Here is a 24,602-nt window from a genome sequence, read left to right on the forward strand (position 1 = left end):
GGTGCTGTTCAGTCTTCAGGGAAGATGGTGTGTGTATCCCCCAACCCCTGAACCACATAACTTGGTCTGTCCCAGATTACTTCCAATAATGTATAGTTTCTGATGCATTAGCTGTGCATTTTATGTGAGGGGCCAATCTGTGTAAAAGGGTCAGCTCTTTCCTGCTTGGTGCTGATAGCAGCTCTGTATAAGAGCCAAGGCTGGGTAGGGGCCTGAATACTCCTTGCTGTGCCTATCTTCAATATCTCTGCTCTGCTGGTTTCAGTGGATTAGGGCCTGAACATCTGATAAAAGTTCAGAAAGGTCCTTTTTGGAGATTCTCTTTCTTTACCCTGCAGATATGTGCCTGGGAGAGGGTTCTTGAGCCTGGCCTTACTGTCTTGCAGAGTTTGCAATCCTCAGGTGGGGTTTGAACATGCCTTCCTCTTCCCAGAGCTTTGTACTCCATGGTGTGTGGGTATTTGCCTAGTTGCAAAGAATCTCAGGCACTCAGCTCTTACCTGTCTAGCTCACAGCCCACTGCTCTTGCAAGAGGCTCAGACCTGAATTCTATTCTGCATGCAGTGCCCCACTTGCCAGCCATGCTGGGTGGGGCCCTGCAATCCACTCATGCATCTTTCTAATCCTGCCCAACTGGATTCTGTGGTTATGAACTGCACTTTCATTTTCATTTCTTTGCTGGCAGGGCAGCTGTGCATGTATGTGGGGTCCCTGCCCAGCCACACTTCAGCTCTCCTTTTAAAAAGTCTCCATGTGGCACCCACAGTGCAGTCCTGAGTCACTGCCCGCTTCTCCGCGTACTCCACTTCACCCAAAAAGCAAAAATATGTGTCTCGATCAGGGCTGGCCTCAGCCTGCTGGTGCCTCCAACAGTTTTAGAAGATAGAGTTTTTCTCTGGAACTCTCCTGGTTGGTGTTGCAGCTATGGACATGCTGCTTGCTGTGTGTGTGCAGCCCGAGACTCCCAGACTCCATATATTTTCCCAAGTCTCTCGCAAATAGGATTTGGGGGTTCCCTGTACAGGACCAGAGCCCCTCTGCTCTAGGAGGGGAGGGAGCTACTAAGTTGCATTTTCTGTCTGGTCTCTCCTCTGCTATAGCTGCCTCACACAAGGTATTTAGCCTTCAACTTACAAAATTTCTTACTGGATGGTACGAAGCATCCTCTTGGCTTCAAAAACTCTTATTAGCTGATATTCTGTTGATTGTTCAGGTCATTTGTCAGAAGACCAGCCATAAATCCATGTGGGGGCACAAACAAGTGGGCTCAGCTTCCACCTACTCAGCCACCATCTTCATTTCCCTTCACTACTTTTCTATTGTACATAATCAATACAGATAACTAAAATCCCATGAAATTGACTGTTTATACTGAAACTACACTTGAATGTATCAAAAAAGATTTGAAAAGTAATGTAGCACTCCCTTACCAATATTTTTTTTCATATTTTGAATTATTGTTAAAGATGTTCATAAAATAAATGATTAAGCTTCATGGAGAGTTCAGTACAGAATACCTAAGGTAAATAGTTGGGAGGTGCTGAAAGAGTTATTCAGGCCCATGGTCAATAAACTGAGTCTAAATTAAACTTGAGCCTGAAGTCATCTAGTGGACCACTTCAAGCAGAGGTAAGAGTTAAATGCTAGAACCAAAATACACAGTAAGCCAGGTAAATAAATCCTTTTAAAATACGCAATCAGAAATAGCTAATGGAAGAACACCCAAATGCTATAGCGATGTCAAACAAGATTTACTTTTTGTCCCCAAAGGTTTTTTGTGGTTTTTTTTTTCAGAAAGTCTGCATTTTTTAGGTATTCCTGTCTCCATCAAGTCTTTTAAAAATTATTTTTACTTAATATTGTTCAGGGTTTTTAAAAATATTTTATTTTTTAGAGGGAAAGGGAGGGAGAAAGACAGGGAGAGAAACATTGATGCAAGAAATATGGCCTCTCATATGCATCCCAATTGAGGACTGAACCTGTAACCCAGGCGTGTGCTCTGACTGGGAATAAAACTGGCAGCTTTCACTTTGCAGAATGACACCCAATCAACTGAGCCACACCAGTCAGGGCTCCATCAAGTCTTGAAAAATTGCCCTTGGCAGAAGGGTGCTCCTCTGGCACAACATTTTTGGGGTTTGCCCCTGAAGAAAATACTCATAGTCACATCATAGGATGGGTAGTTGTACTAAATATATGAGTAAAAATGTTTAAAATGACCATGGGAAAGGAATTTGATGCTTAATGCCAAAACATTACAGAAAATAGAAAAATGGAGAACTGAACATATCAATTTACCTGTTTTCTTCACAAAAATCATTAAAGTGAAAGTAGAGGATTTTTGTGTTGTTTTAAACAGAAACTTACAAAGAAAACAGAGGACTCAATGGCAACTTTTTGCAAGCTGTGCCTGTGAATGTGAGGTACCAGGAGGTGGCTGCTGTGCCTGATGCTATATTATTGTAGAATATCTGGTGCTGAGTAACTGTAGTTTACTTAGGGTTTCAACCCATACCTTAAACTCATTCTAGTAGTGTAACAATGATCATAAAACAATGCCTTCAAAATTCTGAGGGAAAATGATTCCTAATCTACAATTCTATACCTGACCAAACTATCAATTAAATGTGAGAATAAAATAAAAATTACAGATAATCACAGTCTCATAACTGTTCCCCAATTATAATCTTGTCTGACAGTCATTCTACTACCACATAGCCTTTCTCAGGAATCTTCTGAAAGATGTAACCCACCAAATAGAGAAAAAAAATGGGTCCCATAAAACAGGGAATGCCCAGGATACATATGGAGGGAGAGTCCAGAAGACACCTGTGCAGCAGTATAGTGAGCAATCAGTGAGCAATCAGGAGGTAGTCAAAAGGCTTTTTTTAGATAGAAGAAGGCAGAAGAAGGATTTTAAAATACCTAATGTGTTTGAATGTACTGAGAGGTTACAAACACAACTGGAAGAAGAATTTAGCTACAGATTAGTAATAAAATAAAAACCACTTCCCTCCAAAAAAGACAAATTTAAATTCAGGAAAATAAATTCAATAAGAAAAGAAAAAGTAATCATAGTACACAATGTAACAAAGCTGTAAATAGTATTTACAGTATCATAACAACAGACAGTGAATAATCAATGCAACCAAAATAAAAGATAACAATAGTGGGAAGATTGAAGTGTCTAAACTTGAAAAACTACTAAGGGAAGTACAGGCATGTTATTTGGAAGTTTGGAAAGAAATACAAAAGAATCAGCTAGAGTAGTTGAACCTGGTTGCCTCTAGGGAGGGGTGATATATATGATAGGGTGAGACTATTGTTTCAAAGTAAGGTTTATTGAGCTATTTGATAATTTTAAATGTATAGGTATAATTTTGCTAAAATAACTACATTTACAATAATGGAAGTTTTTTTAAATTTATTACAACATACGTGTTAAAATCAGCCAATCTGTCACCATGTATAGGACAAGTGTGTACTTACATTAAAAAACTCAAAATGGAAAATAAAAATATTTTTGTACTTGCCAATAGTGCTTTGAGACCCTTGACACATTCTGAACTGTATTTTAGATATCATTATACATTCTGAGCTCTTCTATTTCCAGGTTTGTAAAAGAAGTATGCTAAGCATATGAGATCTAAGTTCCTTTGAAATCTGAGTCTACTAAAATGCAGTTTATTGAACACAGTGAATACGTTTTTGTGGTAGAACTGCATCCTGCGGAGTTTCTCCCGGCTGCCGCGGATGAGAATAAGTTGTCCAGGACACAATCTTGTTGTTCCGGCTGGAAAAGGGGTGGTGATTCCCTCTAGTGGGGAATACCCCAAGCCCTTCTCCCAAACAGTTTTTATTGGGAATGGTATGTGTAGGTATATACAGCATACATGCATAGCTCATCAATCAATGTCAAAAGGCTATAGTCATACAAAAACAGGTATTCTCTACAGATAACATTTGAAGGAACACACAGATTTGTCATAGGTCAGGGTCTGTTAGTCATGCTGACACCAGATGGCCTTTAAGACGTGTTTCATGAGATAAGGTGTTTACTCCTTATGCCTTGAACTTAAACATCTGGTTTGTATCGGCAGGGCTATCGCAACGCAGAGCAAGCTTCAAAGGAAACAATGTACATTTCTGGCCCGATTCCCACGGGAACCCTTGGTGTTAGATTCGGGTCATGCCTGCCACCTGCGTTACCTGGTTTTCCAGGGAGACTTACTAGCCCCTTTCAGAGCTTACTCTCGCGGTGCTACAGTCTCCAAAACCACACAGAGCAGTCCCCAACATCTTTATGAATCAGCTTCTAAAATTAAAGTATGCACAGGGTATTCCATTTTCAATAGGCTTTATTTTCAACTGGTATAAATGAGGCTTGTTTTACTTATGGGAAGAATATTCAATAAACTGGTCTAAATGATAGAAAAGTTTGGCACAGTATTAAATAGACACACTGGATTTTAATAGTTAATGGTAATGATAATTAAAAATATCAATCTCCAGGGCTGGTGTGGCTCAGTAAATTGAGTCCTGGCTGGTGAACCAAAGAGGCACCGATTGGATTCCCAATCTAGGGCACAAGACTGGGTTTTGTGACAGGTCCCTAGTAGGGGGTACATGAGAGGCAACCACACATTGTTTTTTTTCCCTCCCTTCCCTTCTCTAAAAATAAAAATCTTTAAAAAAATATCAATCTAAGATACATGTCAAATGTTAATATGATAAAATTGGATCAGGCTGAATAGTGTGTTCTATCCTTGCAAAATGAACCATTGCATATGTGCCAACTAAGGTATTGTGGCAAGAATTTCACTTTTCTATACTGGGAGGAAAATATCATACATTTAATTACCTGCTCCAGATAGCAGCAAGTCAGGTTGGTTCTGTATGACATCCAGCTGTCACCAAACCCCATCTCACAAACGAACTTTTGATTGATTTGTGTAGTAAGTGTAGCAACGCTATAGATCTTCCATTACTTCTTGGAAACAGGTAGAAAAAATTATTGTGTTTGGAGGATGTTTACAAAATGATCTAACTTATTCATATGTTTCAGTAACCTGAAAAACAAAGCCAAGCAAAAGTTATAGGTTATTCCCTTTACCCTCTAAATTAAAATTGGAGAAGTGAGAGATTGCAAATTGCAAATTTTCACACATCCACCTTAAACCTAATTTGAGACATTTGAAGATGATACAGTAGAATTTGTCATGCTCAAATTTTGGGGCTTGACTATTAAAAAAAGCCTTAGTTGTCATGCTTATACTAGACTAAACAGCCCTTAGGTCTGATATAGCATTGACACATGTAGTAAGATACACACTTATATTCATTTGGATGGGCTACATCAGTGGCTTTCAGCTGGAGGTGACTTTGCACCCTAGGAGACATTTTTGGTTGTCATACTGGGTGGGGAGTTGCTACTGGCATCTAGTGGGTAGAGACCAGAGATGCAGCTAAGTGGTTTACAATACACAGGACAGCCCCCACAGCAAAGAATTATTTGGCCCCAAATGACCATAGTGCCCAGGTTTGAGAAACCCTCATCTGTGTTTATTTTCTTGTGTTAGAAAAACAAAAGACTAAATTCTAGCAAGGGCAGTACAACTACTTTAGAATACCAGTAAAGGGTTTTCTGGTACATCACTCAGGTAGAATTTTGAATAACTTACAGCTTTAAATTTGTGCCAGGAGGTAAAGGTATATTGCCACTTTAGAATGTAAAATATTTTTTACTGTTATTGAACAAATTTTTTAAATTTCTCAAAATTTGATTTATTAAATTTGACATTTAAATTTTTAATTTCCCCTATTTAAAAAAGTCTTCAAAACAAATTCGGCATCTATGTGCTCAGGAGTTGAATAAATGGAACCATACATTTAAATATTGGCCAGAAATAACAGAGGCCTAAGTTCCATAGTCAGTGTTATAAAAGTGTCCTAAGCCATAACTCAGAGTCACCTTCTTAGGTGGCTGAGGCAGTCGTCCATTACTCAAGTTAGGACTATTCCTTCAGTATGTTGTACAACTGGTAGGAGACCAGTCTGCTCAGCTACAAAGAAGTTAGATAACCCTCAAGAACTGGCCCAGATAACCAGAACTGTGTCACCCAGATTAGAGCAGCTGGTGTTCTTTTCTTACTAGGAAAACTATTTCAGGCTAAGAAAAAGGTAGAAATTTGACAAACCAAAGGTAAAAAAGTAAATAAAACCAATTGGCTATATAAAGCCTCTCTTACAAGGAGGCACAATCAGCTTTCTTGGTCATGATCCTGAGGGACCCTTTTGCCTCTGAAAGAGTGATCCTGCAGAAAGCATGGACCCTCTTTCAGGAGTCCTGGGGCTGCCCTTGGAAGCAAATGTAGAAAAGATGCAAAATAAGGCTCTAACCTAGATCTCAAAAAATAACTAAATTACTTATGATTAAGACTCCAACGGTCAGTATATATTAATTCTTCATACTGGGTACACAAGTATTTGTTTTATATCTTTATACTTTATGTCTGAAATATGATATAATTGAAAATTATAGCAAAAAAAAAAAGACTTCAGTGACGTTACACATGAAATAAGGGTATTAAACTGACACTTAATCCTTAAAAGCAATAGTAACAGCTTTGGTTAAATGCCAAGTAGCCACTATTGACAAAACTAGAACTCAAAAAAAAATTGGTGTTTAATGCCAATTGTTCTATAGTGTGTCCAAAGAAGATTGTTGTGGCAGATCCCAAAGCAGAACTATTCATGCATAAAATCAGGAAGATTTATGAGACAAGGGTATATTTTCAAACTAACTGAGTAATAAAAACTCACAGAAAACCCGGATAAAAGAAAAGTGTCAGCAATAACACAATGAAAGCAATACACATAAACCTGTGTGTAGTCTACACCACAGTCTGAACCAGGCCTATGCTCATCCAACCTCACGTCAGCATATTCTTTCACTTGGTAGTAAACAAATGCAGAGATACTTTATAAATTATGGATTTATTATTATTCTCTCAACTTTTGAAAAGAAGACATTATGTTATTGTTTAAGTGCAAATTCTGATTTCTCAGGCTAAGGGATAAAAGCTCTTAACTGTGAATTACTAGATCTTAGTCAATATGGCTATCTCAGGGACTTGGGTACAGTTCAACAATCTTTGCATGCACCCCCAGTCACTGACCTTTCCCGATTCCCAGCATGACCACCTATCTGTATTACTTTCTCAGAAGTTCCTCTCATCTCCACAGTTTGCTGGCAGTCCCCTGGGCCCCTTCAGAACACACTATAAGCACCTCCACTTCCACAAGGCCCTTTCTCCACGACTCCCAAGGTTCTATGCTTGTCCACCTTTGTGTCACAGCTGTTCCTACAGTTAAATTCACAGGGTGGTTCTCAGTCTTGGAGGTCATCAGAATCACATGGAGGACCTGTGAAGAAAACAGACTTCCAAGTCCCACTCCCAGTGTCTGATTCAAGGTCTGGGTGAGCCCTAAGAATTTGCATTTCTAACATGTCCCCAGGTGATGTAAAGCTGTTGGGGCAGGGACCACATTCTGAAAATCCTATTCTATTACCTGATTACATATTTGTATCTTTCATTAGGCTGTAAGCTTCTTGAGGTCAGGGAGCATTTCTCATACATCTCATCTGCAGGGCTAGCCAGTGCCCAGCAGCCATTCAATCAGTCAGTATATAGTGAATGCCTATTATGTGCCAGGCACTGTTGTAGGCAGTGGATTTAGCAGCTTAAAAAAAATCTCTCTATATAGTGAGGTCTGTCTGGAAAAAGTCCAGCCATTGTTAATATAATGAGAATGGTTTATGCAACATCGATATAACCTGGCAGCCAAGGGGAGTGGACTAGAATGTGCATGTGTGAACAATGACAACTTCACTGTACTAGTCAGTGGGGGTGCTAGATGCTATTGACTGAGCATGTGTACCATGTGACTGTCACATTCAAAGTGACTGACCGAGTAGAGCAACAAATCTGCACCAAATTTTGTGTTAAGTTTGAACATTCCTCCATGGAAACTGTTTGGATGATTCAGAAGGCCTGGAGCTATGGGCAACTGGTGATTGGCAGCTTCATCACGACAATGTATCCGCTCATGCATCACATCTCATGCAAAGTGTTTTGGTGAAACATCAAATCACCCAGGTGACTCAGCCCCTCTACAGCCGAAATTTGGTGCCCTGAGACTTCTGCCTTTTCCCAAAACTAAAATCCTATTTGAAAGAGAAGAGATTTCATACTGTTGATGAGATTCAGCAAAATATGGGTCAGCTTATGGAGATTGGGAGAATTATGTGAGGTTCCAAGGTGCCTACTTTGAAGGGGAATGAGGTGTCATTGTCCTATGTACAATGTTTCTTGTATCTTCTTCAATAAATGTCTCTATTTTTCATATTGTGTGGCTGGGTACCTTCTGGACATACCTTGTATATCTATATGTATATATGTCACTGACCACTGAAAGCTTTCCTTCTGGTACTACACAGTAAACTCTCAATAAATTCTGAAATCTGACCAGTTGTACAGAAGAAAAAAATGGCATTATCCTGACCATTTTAATAGTGCTATGGAAATATCAATTTTCAATTTCCTAATCATAGCTTTTTCCATTTTTATGTTTCTCCCTTCTGATATCCATCCCCAAACAACCAACACATGAATCCATAAACCTGGCAATATTCCAAGATTTGAGGTCCTACAAAATACTTACTGATTAATAAAATACTTGATGGACTTGTCCTGGTTGGAGTGGCTCAGTGGATTGAGCACTGGCCTGTGAACCGAAGGGTCACTGGTTCGATTCCCAGCTAGGGCACATTCCTGGCTTGCAGGCCAGGTCCCCAGTTGGGGGCATACAAGAGGCAACCAATATATATTTCTCTCTCACATCAATGTTTCTCTCCCTCTCTTACTCCCTTCCTTCCCCTCTCTTTAAAAATAAATAAATAAAATCTTTTAAAAATTTTTGATGGACTTTACATATTAGTAAAAAACAACAAATCCAAGAAAAAAAAATTTAAGTATGTATAATTAATGTATAAACACAATTGGGGGAACATAAGCAAATCTCAATGTTTTCATATCAATGAGTAAATACTAAAGAGCTAACTGTAACCAATGATTATCTCTAAGGGTACCTTTCCTCCCTTCCCTCTCTATTCCAAACCCTACATCTTGTGTTAAAATGTTTATGACAGTTCTTCACTGCCTGCTATGATAAATTTGAACTCCCAGTGGACCTAAGCAGTCTGCTGTACAAGCAGGGCATCTGGTCAACATTTCTATTGTCCTGCACAATTCTAACAGGCCTTGTGAAGCCACATGATGTCATGGAAAGGAAGGGACAATATAGAGGCAAAACTGATTACCTCTCTGTAGCCAGTGGAGTCATTTCTCAGGACAGCCTGCCACAGGTCTGAGGGCCACTGACCACTGCAACTGCCTCTCTAACCATAGGGAAGTGCAAAACAGAAATCTTTATCTTTGGACTAATTTTCTGCAAGTTTCTCAGGAAAAATACTCCTAAAGAGCAGTTTGGACTGTAACTGAACTACCATAATGTTTATGTCTAGTATGCTTAAGGTTTGCAAATGTTTTTAAAAGGCATTACATTCAAAGCCATAAGACACTTCATGTTAATTGTATAGAGGGAAAAAAGGGCAGCATTATGCACAGAACTCTAAAAAGCTAGGTTCAGTATTACAGAATAAATATTTCTCATCTGTTAAGATCAAAACCAAATTGAAGATTCATTGTTAGTGATTTCAGGAGTAAGCGCTATGAAATATTAATACTGTCTCAGAATAATATTTTCCTATTGCTATCCCAAATCAGTGATATAACACCATAGTCGAACAAATCATTATGATTTCTACATATCGAAAGACTTAAAAAAATAACCTTTTAAAAATATACTTTTAATAATGCAGACTAGGTCCACCAACTTCATTTTTATGATTCAATCTTAAATCAATTCTGGTTATTAGAAAGCTTTGGGTATAACTATGAACTTTTGGTGACCTATACACTGACTCTTAAAAATGGCCAGGTTGTTATGTACATTCCTAGAGCAGTTTACTAATTGTCCCCATCATAATCCGAAGGAATTAATATTTCTTAAAAGATGTGCATTTCTCTGCTGAGATGTGACCTCCAGTGAACTGGCTAATAAAAAGCAAACAGAGGGAGAAATCAACCCCTCCGGGCAATTAAATTGGTCTCATTAAATCACCGCTACCCCATTTAGTATAATAAAAGAGCATAGTTTTATATTCTGAAAAACAAATATATCTCAAATAAAAATATTCTCACTAACATCATTCATATACTAGTAATAAATTAGCTTTCTTAAAATTTCAACTATTTACAAAATCCATCCTTATTTTCTGAGTTACAAGGCTGACTTTTAAAAGTGTAATAAAAATTCTTGAAGTCTTCACTCCAATTTAGATGGGACTTCTTAGTGGTTTCCAAGACAAAGCTTCTTGTTTTGGTGCAGTTCTTCATTCAGAGGGATGGGTCTCACCACACCATCTAGTGTTCAAGGATAATAATGTCAGAAAAACTTCACTTCAAATATGTGGGTATTTGTTAAAGTCATATAGGTTGCAAGATCAAAATGATGCTTAAGTTAAAAATAAATATTCATTTATCTTCTCTTAAAATTCTCAACTGTTGAGAAACAGATTCTAGGTAACTCACTCAGGTCATACAGTATCTGACCTTTAAAAAAACAGGTTCACTCAACAGTGTGAGGCTAGCAATTCATCAAATATTTTTTGGGGTGGGGACTGATAAGGAGGGGTCCAAGATGGAGGTGTAGGCAGAAATGCTTCACTCCCCTGCACCACCAAAAGTAAAACAACCAAATTAAAAACAAAAAAAACAACCAGAACTGCCAGAAAAATATTTGCATAGAAGTCCAACAGCCAAGGAGTTGACGAAACATTCAACCAGATGACAGTGCCCCAACACAGCAAAGAGGGTTTCCCAGAACTGGTGAATACCCAAGGCTATGCCCCTTATATGTAACAGGTGCTGAGACAAAGAAATATGGTCCAAATGAAAGAACAGATCAAAACTCCAGAAAAAGAGCTAAGCGACAAGGAGATTGACAACCTTTCTGATGCAAAATTCAAAATACTGATAACCAGGATGTTCACAGAATTATTTGAGCTCACTTTTAAAATGAACAAAGAAATGAAGGGTCCCCAAAGTGAAATAAAGGAAAATATACAGGGAACCAACAGTGCAGGGAAGGAAAGTGGGACTCAGATCAATGTTTTGGAACAAAAGGAAGCAAATAAGCATCCAACTGGAACAGACTGAAGAAACAAGAATTCAAAAAAATGAGGAGAGGCTTAGGAGCCTCTGGGACAACTTTAAACGTTCCAACATCCAAATCATGGGAGTGACGGAAGGAAAAGAGGAAGAGCGAGAAATTGAAACCTTATTTGAACAAATAATGAAGGAGAACTTCCCCAATCTGGCAAAGGAAATAGACTTTCAGGAAGTCCAGGAAGCTCACAGAGTCCCAAGAAATTGGACCCAAGGAGGAACACACCAAGGCACATCAAAATTACATTACCCAAGGTTAAAGATAAGGAGAGAATCTTAAAAGCAGCAAGAGAAAAGGAGACAGTTACCTAAAGGAGTGCCCACAAGACTATCAGCTGATTTCTCAAAAGAAACCTTACAGGCAAGAAGGAGCTGGAAAGAAGTATTCAAAGTCATGAAAGGCAAGGACCTACATCCAAGATTACTCTATACAGCAAAGCTTTCATTTAGAATGGAAGGGCAGATAAAGTGCTTTCCAGATAAGGTCAAGTTAAAGGAGTTCATCATCACCAAGCCCTTATTATATGAAATGTCAAAAGGACTTATCAAAGAAAAAGAAAATGATCAAATATATGAACAGTAAAATGACAACAAAACCACAACTATCAACAACTGAACCTGAAAAACAAAAACTAAAACTAATCAAACAACTATAACAGGAACAGAATCACAGAAATGCAAATCACATGGAGGGTTATCAGTGGGGAGGGAGAGGAGGACAATTGTGGGAAAAGGTACAGGGAATAAGAAGCAGAATAGGTAGGCACAAACTAGTCAGGGGGAGGTTAAGAATAGTACAGGGAATGGAGAAGCCAGAGAACTTACATGTACAACCCATGGACATTAACTGGGGCGGGGTAGGGGGAATTCTGGAGGGTGAGAGGGACAGTGCAGGGAGTAGGGGAATACAGGGGAGGAAAGAAATTAGAACTGTAATACCACAATCAAAATATACTTAAAATATTTTGGGGGGAAAGTTATTATTTTTATTAGGTGGAAGAAACAAAATGTATCTCCTTATCCTTCAGGGAGAGGAAGGAATTGCCTATAGGGCTGGGAGAATATGAGGGAATGCTCTAACTGGAAGGAAGACAGCCTTACCTCATTGTTCAGATGGGAGAAGAGCTTGGCTTCAACCTTTCTGTATTTTGATTTTAATAGCTTAACTGGTCCAATAATTGCATTTGTTTAAAGTGTACAATTTGATGAGATTTGAAATTAGTATACATATGAGCAACCATCACAGAAGTCAAGATGATAACATATCTGTCACATCCAAAAGTTTCTTCCTGCCCCTCCGCTTCTCATCTTTTTGGGTATCTGCCTGGACTGCAAGCCTATATTTTCTGCTCTGCCCTGTCTTCCTAGTGATGAGGACACATATCAAGTATAGTCTTGCCTTCATGAAGCAGATCTGGAAAGCCTATTCTCTCTCTTATTATGTAATACCTGAAACATAAAAAAAAAAAAAGTGTAATACTGATGGAAGTTTTAAAGCCTAAAAATAAAATGAGTTATCAAGAACCTATTACCTGGCTTCCGGCCAAGATGGAGGCGGAGGTAGACACACTGTGCCTCCTTGCACAACCAAAAGGACAACAACAATTTAAAAACAAAAACCAACCAGAACTGACAGAAAATTGAACTGTATGCAAGTCCGACAACCAAGGAGATAAAGAAACATTCATCCAGAGCAGTAGGAGGGGCAGAGACGGGCAGCCAGAGCAGAGAGGACTTGTGTCAAGGCGGCAGCTGGTGGACCCAGTGAGGTGGTGGGTGTGGAATGGGGCAAGCCAGGCTGCAGTTAGCAGACCCCACAAGGTGGCTGCTGGCAGACCCTGCTGCCACACATTCGCGCATAGATAAACCGAGAGGAAGGGCAGGGGAGCAAAGCAGACCATGCAACCCAGGGTTCCAGCTCAGGACATAAAGCCTCAAACCTCTGATTGAAAACACCTGTGGGGGTTGAGGCAGCAGCAGGAGAAACTCCCAGCCTCACAGAAGAGGTCGTTGGAGAGACCCACAGGGGCCTAGAATGTACACAAGCCCACCTACTTGGGAATCAGCAGCAGAGGGGCCCGATTTGATTGTGGATAGTGGAGGGAGTGCCTGAAATTTGGCAGAGAGTAAAGCAAGTACCATTGCTCCCTCTCGGCCCCTCCCCCCAACACACTGTCACAGTGCAGCAACCAGCGTTACCCCGCCCTGGTGAACACCTAAGGCTCTGCCCCTTTACATGACAGGTGTGCCAAGACAAAAAAAAAAGGCCCAAATGAAAGAACAGATCAAAGCCCCAGAAATAATACAACTAAGCAGCGAACAGATAGCCAACCTATCAGGTGCACAGTTCAAAAAACTGGTAATCAGGACGCTCACAGAATTGGTTGAATTTGGTCGCAAATTAGATGAAAAAATGAAGGCTATGCTAAGAGAAACAAAGGAAAATGTACAGGGAACCAATAGTGATGCGAAGGAAACTGGGACTCAAATCAATGGTGCAGACCAGAAGGAAGAAAGAAACATCCAACCAGAACAGAATGAAGCAACAAGAATTCAAAAAAAAAATGAGGAGAGGCTTAGAAACCTCCAGGACATCTTGAAATGTTCCAACATCCGAATAATAGGGTACCAGAAGGAGAAGAGGAGGAACAAAAAGTTGAAATCTTATTTGAACAAATCATGAAGGAGAACTTCCCCAGTCTGGCAAAGGAAATAGACTTCCAGGAAGTCCAGGAAGCTCAGAGAGTCCCAAAGAAGCTGGACCCAAGGAGGAACACACCAAGGCACAACAAAATTACATTATCTAAGATTAAACATAAGGAGAGAATCTTGGAAGCAGCAAGAGAAAAGGACACAGTTACCTACAAAGGAGTTCCCATAAGACTGTCAGCTGATTCTGAAAAGAGATCTTACAGGCAAGAAGGGGCTGCACAGAAGTATTCAAAGTCATGAAAGGCAAGGACCTACATCCAAGATTACTTTATCCAGCAAAGCTATCATTTAGAATGGAAGGGAAGATAAAGTGCTTCTCACATAAGGTCAAGTTAAAGGAGTTCATCATCACCAAGCCCTTATTATATGAAATGTCAAAGGGATTTATCTAAGAAAAAGAAGATAAAAAATATGAACAGTAAAAATGACAGCAAACTCACAGTTATTAACGACCACACCTAAAACAAAAACAAAAGCAAACTAAGCAAACACGAAGAACAGGAACAGAACCACAGAAATGGAAATTACATGGAGGATTATCAACAGGGGAGTGGGAGGGGGAGAGAGGGGGGAAAGGTACAGAGAATAAGTAGCATAAATTGTAGGTAGAAAATAGACAGGGGGAGGGTAAGAATAGTATAGGAAATGCAGAAGCCAAAGAACTTATAAGTATGACCCATGGACATGAACTACAGGGGGGGAATGTGGAAGGGAGGGGGTGTGCAGGATGGAGTAGAGTGAAGGGGGGGAAATGGGACAACTGTAATAGCATCATCAATAAATATATTAAATTTAAAAATAATTTAAAAATGGATTTTTTAAAAAAGAACCTATTACCCAACCTAAAAACTAGAACAAAATTAATTCCTGTGTGCTTCCTGCATGTGATCTTACCCCATCCCTCTCTACCCCCTTTAGAAGTAACTGCTATCATGAATCCTGTGGTTATCATCCCATTGCTTCTTAAAAATAATTTTACCACCTATAAACAATATATTATTTGGCTTCCTTTTGAACTTTATAGAAAAATTGTATCATAATGAATTTAGTCTTCTGCAACTTTTTCATTCAACATTACATTTCTAAGATCTATCCATGTTTAAAAACAGATGTAGTTCATTTATTTTCACTGCCATATAATATTCCTGTACTGTAGGAGTATACCATATATTTATCTAATCTCTAGAGATAAACATTTGTGTTACTTCCAGTTTTTAAGAACAATGTTGCTCTTTGTCTTTTATACAATATGCTGAGTCACAGAGTATATGCATATTCATCTTTACAAAGATAATGTCAAACTGTCCTCCAAGGTGGGTGTATACATTATCAGTCCAACCAGCAATACATTAAAATTCCTAGCTGCCAGGACTGGGGCCACAGGTGCCCAGAGCTGAAGGCTAGCATCCTCATCTCCTGGGCCATGGCCAATCTCTATTGGCCCTCAGTGGCCTCCCTGCAACCACCTCCAGCCTTCTTGGGCTGGGCCTTCCCCACAGGGCTGACCCTGCATTTTCCTGAGCATTCCTGGAGTGTTGTGTGCAGACGGTTCAGTTCCCTATAAAAGAAACACAGGCTAGAGGAGGAGATGACTGTCTGATAAGAAAGAAAAGGCTAACTGATGCAGGGCTCTGTGCTGGTTCCAAAGACTGGAGAACCCCAGTGTGAAGTGGTCAGGAGGCTTGAGGAAACTGAGGACAGGATAATTGATGAAGAAGTTGAAGGTGACAGAAATACTAACCATTTCCCCAGTCTTGTCCTTTCTGATACCATGAAAACGGGTTTGAAGAGGGAATTTGATGAAGTCTACAGGAAACTGATTGAATCCATGAGCTCTGGAAACCTCTCCCTGAATTCCTTCATCTAATGGTAAGAACTACACAGGAGAGAGCCAAACCAGGCCTGCCTCAGCTGGCACTTCCTTCTCTAGAACTGAACTGTTTTGGGAACCTTGGCAAGCAGGGATGCCTATTTACAATAGTTTAGAGACAGCTGCTTGCACAGAAAAAGAACTGGAATTCTAGAAACCTGTTTCTATACTAAAGTTGTCAAATTTTACAAGAGTCATGTGTTCAGTGGTGAGCCTACTTGTATAGGGACTTGAAAGTTTTATGAAACGGGTACAAGAAGAATATCTCTGCCTGTGATTTGGGGTGGGACTCACATTTTGGGTAGCCATGTCTTAAATTCAACTTTTGCCAAGGAAGCTTGCCTCAAGGGAAAGCTGTTTTCTAGAGGGGTTATTATTGTGAGATTACAGTCTGTAAAGGCCAAGCATAGTTTACTATAAATATATGTTTAAGTGTGTCTTAAATCATGTCATAGTGTAAACCATTCAAATAGTTGCAGAATACTCAGACACTTGAGTTGAAAATGATGCACTAAGAAAGAAGTAAACTGCTACTAAAACTGTACCCTGACAGTAGAATCACAACTTCAACTGTAGATGTGAGCTCTGTGTTACAGTGGTGACTGTTTATGATCAGAGAGGAGGGAAGAAAGCAACAGCTTACATCTGTTGCTAAGAAAGTTAATAAAAGCTCTGAAACTTGTATATTAGTTATCAATTCAACGTAGTTTAATTGATTAAAACCCAGTAGCATTGTGGCTCAACCCTTTGCCTCTGAAAATACACAGAAAAGTTTTTCCCTCAGGCTTTTTTGCTTTGTGCTACCGTTGTTGTTCCTTGGATTCCCTTGCATAACTGATAAACAGAGCTATTCAGTAGTATTTACAACTTAATTAACTTTGAATGATAATTTAAAAGATTTTTGAGAACTCACACGACTCCACTCCAGGAAGACAAACAACCCAATTAAAAAATGGGCAAAGGACTTGAACAGACACTTCTCCAAGGAAGACATACAGAGGGCCCAGAGACATATGAAAAGATGCTCAGCATCACTAGCCATCAGAGAGATGCAAATTAAAACCACAATGAGATAGCACCTCACACCAGTCAGAGTGGCCAACATAAACAAATCAACAAACAAATGTTGGAGAGGATGCAGAGAAAAGGGAACCCTAGTACATTGTTGGTGGGAATGCAAACTGGTGAGGCCACTGTGGAAAACAGTATGGAATTTCCTCAGAAAACTACAAATGGAACTGCCCTTTGACCCAGCAATTCTGCTGCTGGGATTATACCCTAAGAACCCTGAAACACCAATCCAAAAGAACCTGTGCACCCCAATGTTCCTAGCAGCACAATTTACAATAGCCAAGTACTGGAAGCAACCTAAGTGCCCATCAGCAAATAAGTGGATCAAAAAACTATGGTACATTTACACAGTGGAATTCTACGGGGCAGAGAGAAAGAAGGAGCTTATACCCTTTGCAATGGCATGGATGGAACTGGAGAGCAGTATGCTAAGTGAAATAAGCCAGGCGGTGAGGGACAGATACCATATGATCTCACCTTTAACTGGAACATAATCAACAAAAGAAAAAAGCAAACAAAATATAACCAGAGACATTGAAATTAAGAGCATTTTAACAATAACCAAAGGGGAGTGGGGAGGGGTTAGTGGGGAGAGGGGTCTATAGGAGCTACTGTAAAGGACACATGGACAAAATCAAGGGGGAGAATAGAGGTGGGGGAGGGAGGTGGGACTGGCTGGGGTGGGGTGGAGGGATGGGGAGAAAACGCAGACAATTGTAACTGAATAAAAATAAATAAATTAAAAAAGAAAATAAAAATAAAACTTGGGAATTGTAAAAAAAAAGATTTTTGAGGTAAGCCATGTGTAAATTGGCTATGGGAGAAGTATCTATTGGGTAATACTGAGGAACTGCTTCGTCAACCAAGCACAGCATTGATAACTGGTAGTTAAAAAAAAATGTACCTGTATTAGCAAGTTGAGTTTTTAATGATAATTTAGAAAACAATGATGAATAATTAACTAAGAACATATGAGCAAGTGATGGTTTACTGAAGTAGCCAATTTGGTGCTTCCTGCTACCAGGAAGTCTTCCTCTTACAGACCTAAACCAGCTCAAGGTATCCTTTGGGGATAATTAAAATTGACTTTTTTTTTTTTTTAATTCTCAGGCAGAAGTCTTCTGTGTGGCAAGGACTCAGCAGTGCTAAGTGAAATGACAATTCCCTTAATGCTACAGAATATTCACTCTAACTTATTAAATGAGTGTAACAGTATAATATTGGCCCTTTCCTCACACAACAGGAGACCACCCTAGTTCTTTTTGTTTTCTGGGTTTCTTAACTCTTTGTAGGTGTGTTAAAAAAAAATGATTTAGGCCCCATATAGAGGTAACTTTTTAGAAACTAGCTCCCAGACATTTTTGGAACACATGCTGAAATCTCGCCTCTTGTTAGAGATGGTATAGGAGTCACAAGCCTGCTTATTGGACTGTTTCTTCTGTTGCCTTTTGTTTCTGCTTTCTCTATTTCTGTCTGGATATTTTAAAAAAGATTTAATGTTTAATATTTAAACAAAAATATTTAATGTCTACACAGTAAAATTATTCAAACTTTAAACAATCATTGAAACCAGTTGGAAACCTACAAACAGTTTCTTAATCACAGATTTAGAGATGGATGTAACTGTGTTCTCTTGAAATCTGCAAGAGTTTGATTCATGCCATTTGTAGAACTCTTGTCTTTAGGACATTGTTTAATGGGACCAATTTGCAAAATTTGTAGGCTTAAAGAAATCTCCATGCTACAGAAATTTGTTTTAGTACGACCCCAAAACATGAAGCAACTGCCAGATTTTGGAGTTAGTCGAAAGGTCAGGATCAAAGGGGATGTAAGAGCTTTCCCACAAGAAGCACCAAACATACTGATTATCTTCTACAGGATTTGTTGGGTAGGCCTCTGATGAAAGGTCTGTGTGATGAAAAGGAAAAAGAAGAGCCCCAAACAAGGCTCTGATACCACTGGTTAACATAGGAGAGAATTAAGAACTGTTAATTAAAATATAAACAACTTGTTTCAGGAGTCAAGCTATCTGACATAATAATTTCTGTAGGAAAATGAAGTTTTAATGCTCCTTTTTAAACTTCTTGCATATGTTTGCACAAAAATTGTTTTCATCCTTGTGGTACTTATTCATCTGAGCTGTCTCCACAGTCCTCATGCTCTGCTTTGTTTTACTTTTGTAGCACAAGGCTTTTGCCTATGCCTTAAGGTTTCCCTAGAGGAAAAACAGGTCTTTTCACTTTGTATAGCTTTTGCAGCATGTATCAAACATTGGCTTTTTATGCTGATGTGTGAAGAGGAGAATACCTAAAGCAGGTGAATTTTAATGAACAAATGTACATTTTCTGTGCATTTAGTAGGGGGTCTGTGTGTGTGTTTTAATATGAAGAAAGTAAGTCCAGTTCTCACAAATATTAATCAGTCAAAATTTTTAAAAACCCTCATTACTGGAAAGGTGCAAGTGTAAAATTCAGAAAAATAACTAGAATCATAAGAACAATGTTTTCCATCAAAATTCTTTAATTTGGGATCTGAAACTTGGTTTTGTTTTCTAGTAGTGATAAAAATTGTGAGGTACTAGGAACATTCTGGAAAATGCTGTCCATTTTACTTTGAAATGAGAACTGGTGCTTCTGTACATTCTTGTTTTCAATGAAACTTCATAAGCATTTTTGGACTTTTTGAAAAAAATTCTTAATGATCTACATCCTGACCAGCACTTGGTACTGGCAAACTTCAGTTTTGCAACTCTAATGGGTATGAAATATTGTTGCAACATGATTTCATGATCTTAATTTGCATTTCCCTTACTATTTATGATTTTAAGCCCTTTTCTTGTTTATTAGACATATGTGTTTCTTCTGTTGTAAATACCTGTAATTACCTATCCTCTATTAAATTTTCTTCTTTATCAATTTGTAGGAGTTCTTTATATGTTATGAAAAACAATTCATTGTCATGTGTGGAAAGCATATTTTTCCAAAAGTGGATGGCTGGTCTTTTCACTTTATAATGTCCTTTGGAAAGGAAAAGTCTTTAATTGTAATGTATTCTAATTTCTTAATCTTTTCTTTTATGGTCAACATTATTTGCATCTGGTATAAGGTATCCTTTCTATTCCAGCACAGAAAGACAGTCCACATTTTCGTCTAAAACTTCAAAAATAAAATCACTAAATTCCTTGTTTCTGTTTCCTCATGCAATGTGTTTAGAAGTTGTGACGCAATTCTAAGATCAAGTAAAAAGCTAAACAGACTGAAAAATCACGATTTTCTTAGATACCCAAGAGAGGGGAAGACCCAGGACAAACCCCTGGCCCCAAGATTGGAGAGACAGACAGAAAACTACAGGGAGATGTGGCTCACAGAAGTAGAGGCTCATGAGGGGAAACAACAAGAACCAGAATGGAGGTAGGAAAACCTGAGCTGTAATTGGTGAACTGTTGGAGACACAGTGCAAATCAGTTGTGGGGGTACCCACAGTGTGGTAAGATTTACCTCTAGGACTTTCACCAGGTTTTCACAGTGAGTATTGGAGAAAAATTCCTTCATGCTTCTGGCAAAATGAGAAACAGAAACCATTTTGAAATATGTCAGAGAGTTCTGTTCTTCTCAACAAGGTCTGCCCTCAAGGAGAAACTAGTTGACCAGAGCCTAAACTGCTGGGGTTTTATCAGAGCCTCACTTACCAGGCTGAAGGGAAACACCCAGCTCTAGTCCAATCTAGCCACCTTGTCCCATCTGAAGGAAGGGGAAAAAACTGAGAAACTCTTGTGAAACTCACTGTCCAGAGGCATAGGCTCCATACAAAACTGAGACCTAATCGAAGGATTATAGAATGCTTACTCTCCTCTTACACTTCACCAACACATTATTAAAAGCCTATTTATAGCTGTTCCTTTTACCTCGTATATCATATCTGGCTATCAAGAGAAAATTACAAGGCATAGTAAAAGGCAAAAAACACAATTTGAATTAAGCATCAGAACTACACATGGTAGGGAAGAGGGGATTATCACACTGGGAGTTTAAAACAACTATGATTAAAATGTTAAGGGCTCTGATAGATTAAGTAGACGACATGCAAGAAGAGATGGACAATGTAAGCGGAGAGATGGAAGTCCAAAGAACTAAAAAGGAAAGCTAAAGATGAAAAAATACCCCACTGTAACAAAAATGAAGAGTGCCTTTTATAGGCTTAGTAGTAAATTGGACACAGCTAAAGAAAGAATCTCTGAGCTGGGAGATAGATCAACAGAATCCTTGAAAAGAGAAAAGCAAAGAGAACAAAGACTACAGAAAACATCAGAATATCCAGTAACTGTGGAACAACTACATAAGATGTAACATGCATCTTATGTAGTTGAGAATACCAGAAGGAGAGATAAAGAAACACAAGAAACATTTGAAACAACTGAGAATTTACCCATTAATGTCAGACACCAAACGACACATATAGGAAGCTCAATGAACAGCAAGTAGGACAAGTGCAAAAAAACTACACCTACACATATCATTTTTTTTCATCTTTAAAAATTTTTTTATTATTGTTCACATACAGTTGTCTTCATTTTTCCCCCACCACACTCCCCCACTCTAACTGTCCCTGCCTCCCACCCTTGATCCTATTCCCTTTGGCTTTGTCCATGTGTCCGTTATATGTGTTCTTTGATGGCCTTTCCCCTATTTTCCCCCATTATCCCTCTCCTCCATCCCCTCTGGTTACTGTCAGTTTGTTCGTTCTTTCAATGTCTCTGGTTATATTTCGCTCACTTGTTTGTTTTGTTAATTAGGTTCCAATATAGGTGAGACCATATGCTATTTGTCTTTCATCACCTGGCTTATTTCATTTAGCATAATGGTCTCCAGATCAATCCATGCTGTAGCAAAGGGTTGGAGCTCCTTCTTTCTTTCTGCTACATAGTATTCCATTGTGTAAATGTACCATAGATTTTTGATCCGTTCATTTACTGATGGACACTTAGGTTGCTTCCAGCACTAGGCTATTGTAAATTGTGCTGCTATGAATATTGGGGTGCATAGGATCTTCTGCATTCGTGTTTCAGGGTCCTTAGGGTATAATCCCAGCAGTGGAATTGCTGGTCAATTTTTAGTTTTCTGAGGAAATTCCATACTGTTATATTCTCCTTCTCTCTAAAGAACTGCTGTTAACATTTCTTAAAAGGTAGGTCTGTCGGCAATAAAGTCCCTGTTTTTCTTGTCTGAGAAAGTCTTTATTTTTCCTTTACTTTTGTTCTTTAAAAAAATTTTTTTTAGAATTTATTGATTAGAGAGAGAGAGAGAGAGAGAGAGAGAGAGAAACATCAATTTGCTGTTCCACTTACACATTCATTGGTTGCTTCTTATATGTGCCCTGACTGGATATTGAACCTGCAATCTTGGTATATCAGGATGATGCTCTGACCAACTGAGCAACCTGGTCATGGCTTTTCTTCACTTTTGAAGGATAATTTCACAGAGTACAGAATTCTAGGTTGGTGGTATTTTTCCTCTCAACACTTTGTTTCACTCCACTTTTGCTCTCATGGTTTCTGGAAGTCAGATGTAATTATGTTTGTTCTGCTGTGAATAAAGTGTCTTACTCCCCCCACACCCATACCTTCTTCCAGGATTTTTTATCTTTGATTTTCTATAGTTAGAATATGATATGATATGCTTAGGTAACTTCGATCTACATAAAGTAAGGCAGAACAGCAGAGAAGGAATAAATGAAGGTGAAATAAAAACTTTCTCTCTCTTGTTCTTTTTCCTTTTTTAAAAATTACTTTATTGTTGTTCAATTACAGTTGTTTGCATTTCTCCCCACCCCTACCCCCCACCCCATCCAAACCCACTTCCCTCCCATGCTTCCACCTTCCCCCTTGGTTTTGTCTATGTGTCCTTTATAGCAGTTCCTGAAAACCCCTCTCCCCACTGTCTCCTCCTCCCTCCCCTCTGGCTATTGTTAGATTGTTCTTAACTTCAATGTCTCTGCTTATATTTTGTTTGTTTTTTTCTTTTGTTGACTATGTTCCAGTTCGAGGTGAGATCGTATGGTATTTGTCCCTCACGGCCTGGCTTATTTCACTTAGCATAATGCTCTCCAGTTCCATCCATGCCATTGCAAAGGGTATAAGCTCCTTCTTTCTCTCTGCTGCATAGAATTCCACTGTGTAAATATACCATAGTTTTTGGATCCACTCATTTGCTGATGGGCACTTAGGTTGCTTCCAACACTTGGCTATTGTAAATTATGCTGCTATGAACATTGGGGTGCATAGGTTCTTTTGGATTGGGGTATCAGGCTTCTTAGGGTATAATCCCACAGTGGAATTGCTGGGTCAAAGGGCAGTTCCATTTTTAGTTTTCTGAGGAAATTCCATACATTTTCCCACAGTGGCTGCACCAGTCTGCATTCCCACCAACAGTGCACTAGGGTTACCTTTTCTCCGCATCCTCTCCAACACTTGCTTGTTGATTTGTTTATGTTGGCCATTCTGATAGGTGTGAGGTGCTATCTCATTGTGGTTTTAATTTGCATCTCTCTGATGGCTAGTGATAATAAGCATCTTTTCATAGTCTCTGGACCCTCTCTATATCCTCCTTGGAGAAGTGTCTGTTTAAGTCTTTTGCCTATTTTGTAATTGGGTTGTTTGTCTTCCTGGAGTGGAGTCATGTGAGTTCTTTATATAGTTTGGAGATCAAACTCTTGTCTGAGGTACCCTTGGTAAATATGTTTTCCCATACTGTTCATTCTCTTTTTATTTTAATGCTGTTTTCTTTAGCCAAAATCAGTACTCAGAAATCAAAGGCATTTTTGTATACCAACAAAGAAACATCAGAGACAGAAATCAGAAAAATATCCCATTTGATATATAGCAACAAGAAAAACAAAGTACCTAGGAATAAACCTAAACAAGGAGGTAAAAGACATGTACTCAGAAAACTATACAACACTGAAGAAAGACATTAAGGAAGACACAAACAAATGGAAGCATGTACCATGCTCATGGATTGGAAGAATTAACATCATCAAAATGGCCATATTACCTATCCAAAGCGATTTACAGATTCAATGCAATCCCTATTAAAGTACCCATGACATATTTCACAGATATAGAACAAACATTTCAGAAATTTATATGGAACCATAAATGACCCCAAATAGCTGCAGCAATTTTGAGAAAGAAGAACAAAGCAGGAGGGATCACAATACCTGATATCAAACTGTATTACAAGGCCACTGTAATCAAAAAAGCCTGGTACTGGCAGAAAAACAGGCACATAGACCAATGGAATAGAACAGAGAACCCAGAAATAAACCCAAGTCTCTACAGTCAATTAATATTTGACAAAGGGGGAAGAAGCATATAATGGAGCAAAAATGGCCTCTTCAACAAATGGTGTTGGGAGATCTGGACAGCTACATGCAAAAACAAATGACACTCGATCACCAACTTACACCATACACAAAAATAAATTCAAGGTGGATGAAAGATTTAAATATAAGTCACAACACCATAAAAGTCCTAGAGGAAAACTTTGGCAGGAAAATCTCAGACATTCCACGTAGCAACATCTTCATGGATATGGGCCCTA

At 38.9% G+C, this 24,602-nt stretch overlaps 1 protein-coding gene and 1 pseudogene across 12 annotated transcripts in view; one reads left to right on the forward strand and one right to left on the reverse strand.

Moving 5' to 3' along the window:
* Positions 1 to 3,176: 3,176 nt before the first annotated feature.
* CDADC1 (cytidine and dCMP deaminase domain containing 1) overlaps positions 3,177 to 24,602 on the reverse strand; it is a 180,309-nt gene continuing 158,883 nt past the window's right edge. For 5 of the 12 annotated variants that reach the window (XM_053916573.2, XM_053916576.2, XM_045202601.3 and 2 more), the window contains 2 exons: positions 20,502 to 20,559; positions 8,422 to 10,547 (listed from right to left, as the gene is read on the reverse strand). In XM_053916573.2, the coding sequence (XP_053772548.1) occupies positions 10,536 to 10,547; positions 20,502 to 20,559 (70 nt within the window). In that variant the 3' untranslated portion in view covers positions 8,422 to 10,535. The other 7 variants (XM_024569719.4, XM_024569711.4, XM_045202626.3 and 4 more) reach the window with 5 other exon arrangements.
* On the forward strand, positions 15,387 to 16,496 carry LOC112313142 (coiled-coil domain-containing protein 117 pseudogene; annotated as a pseudogene).

This window comes from Desmodus rotundus, chromosome 13 (assembly GCF_022682495.2).
Source record: "Desmodus rotundus isolate HL8 chromosome 13, HLdesRot8A.1, whole genome shotgun sequence".
Lineage (NCBI taxonomy): Eukaryota > Metazoa > Chordata > Mammalia > Chiroptera > Phyllostomidae > Desmodus > Desmodus rotundus.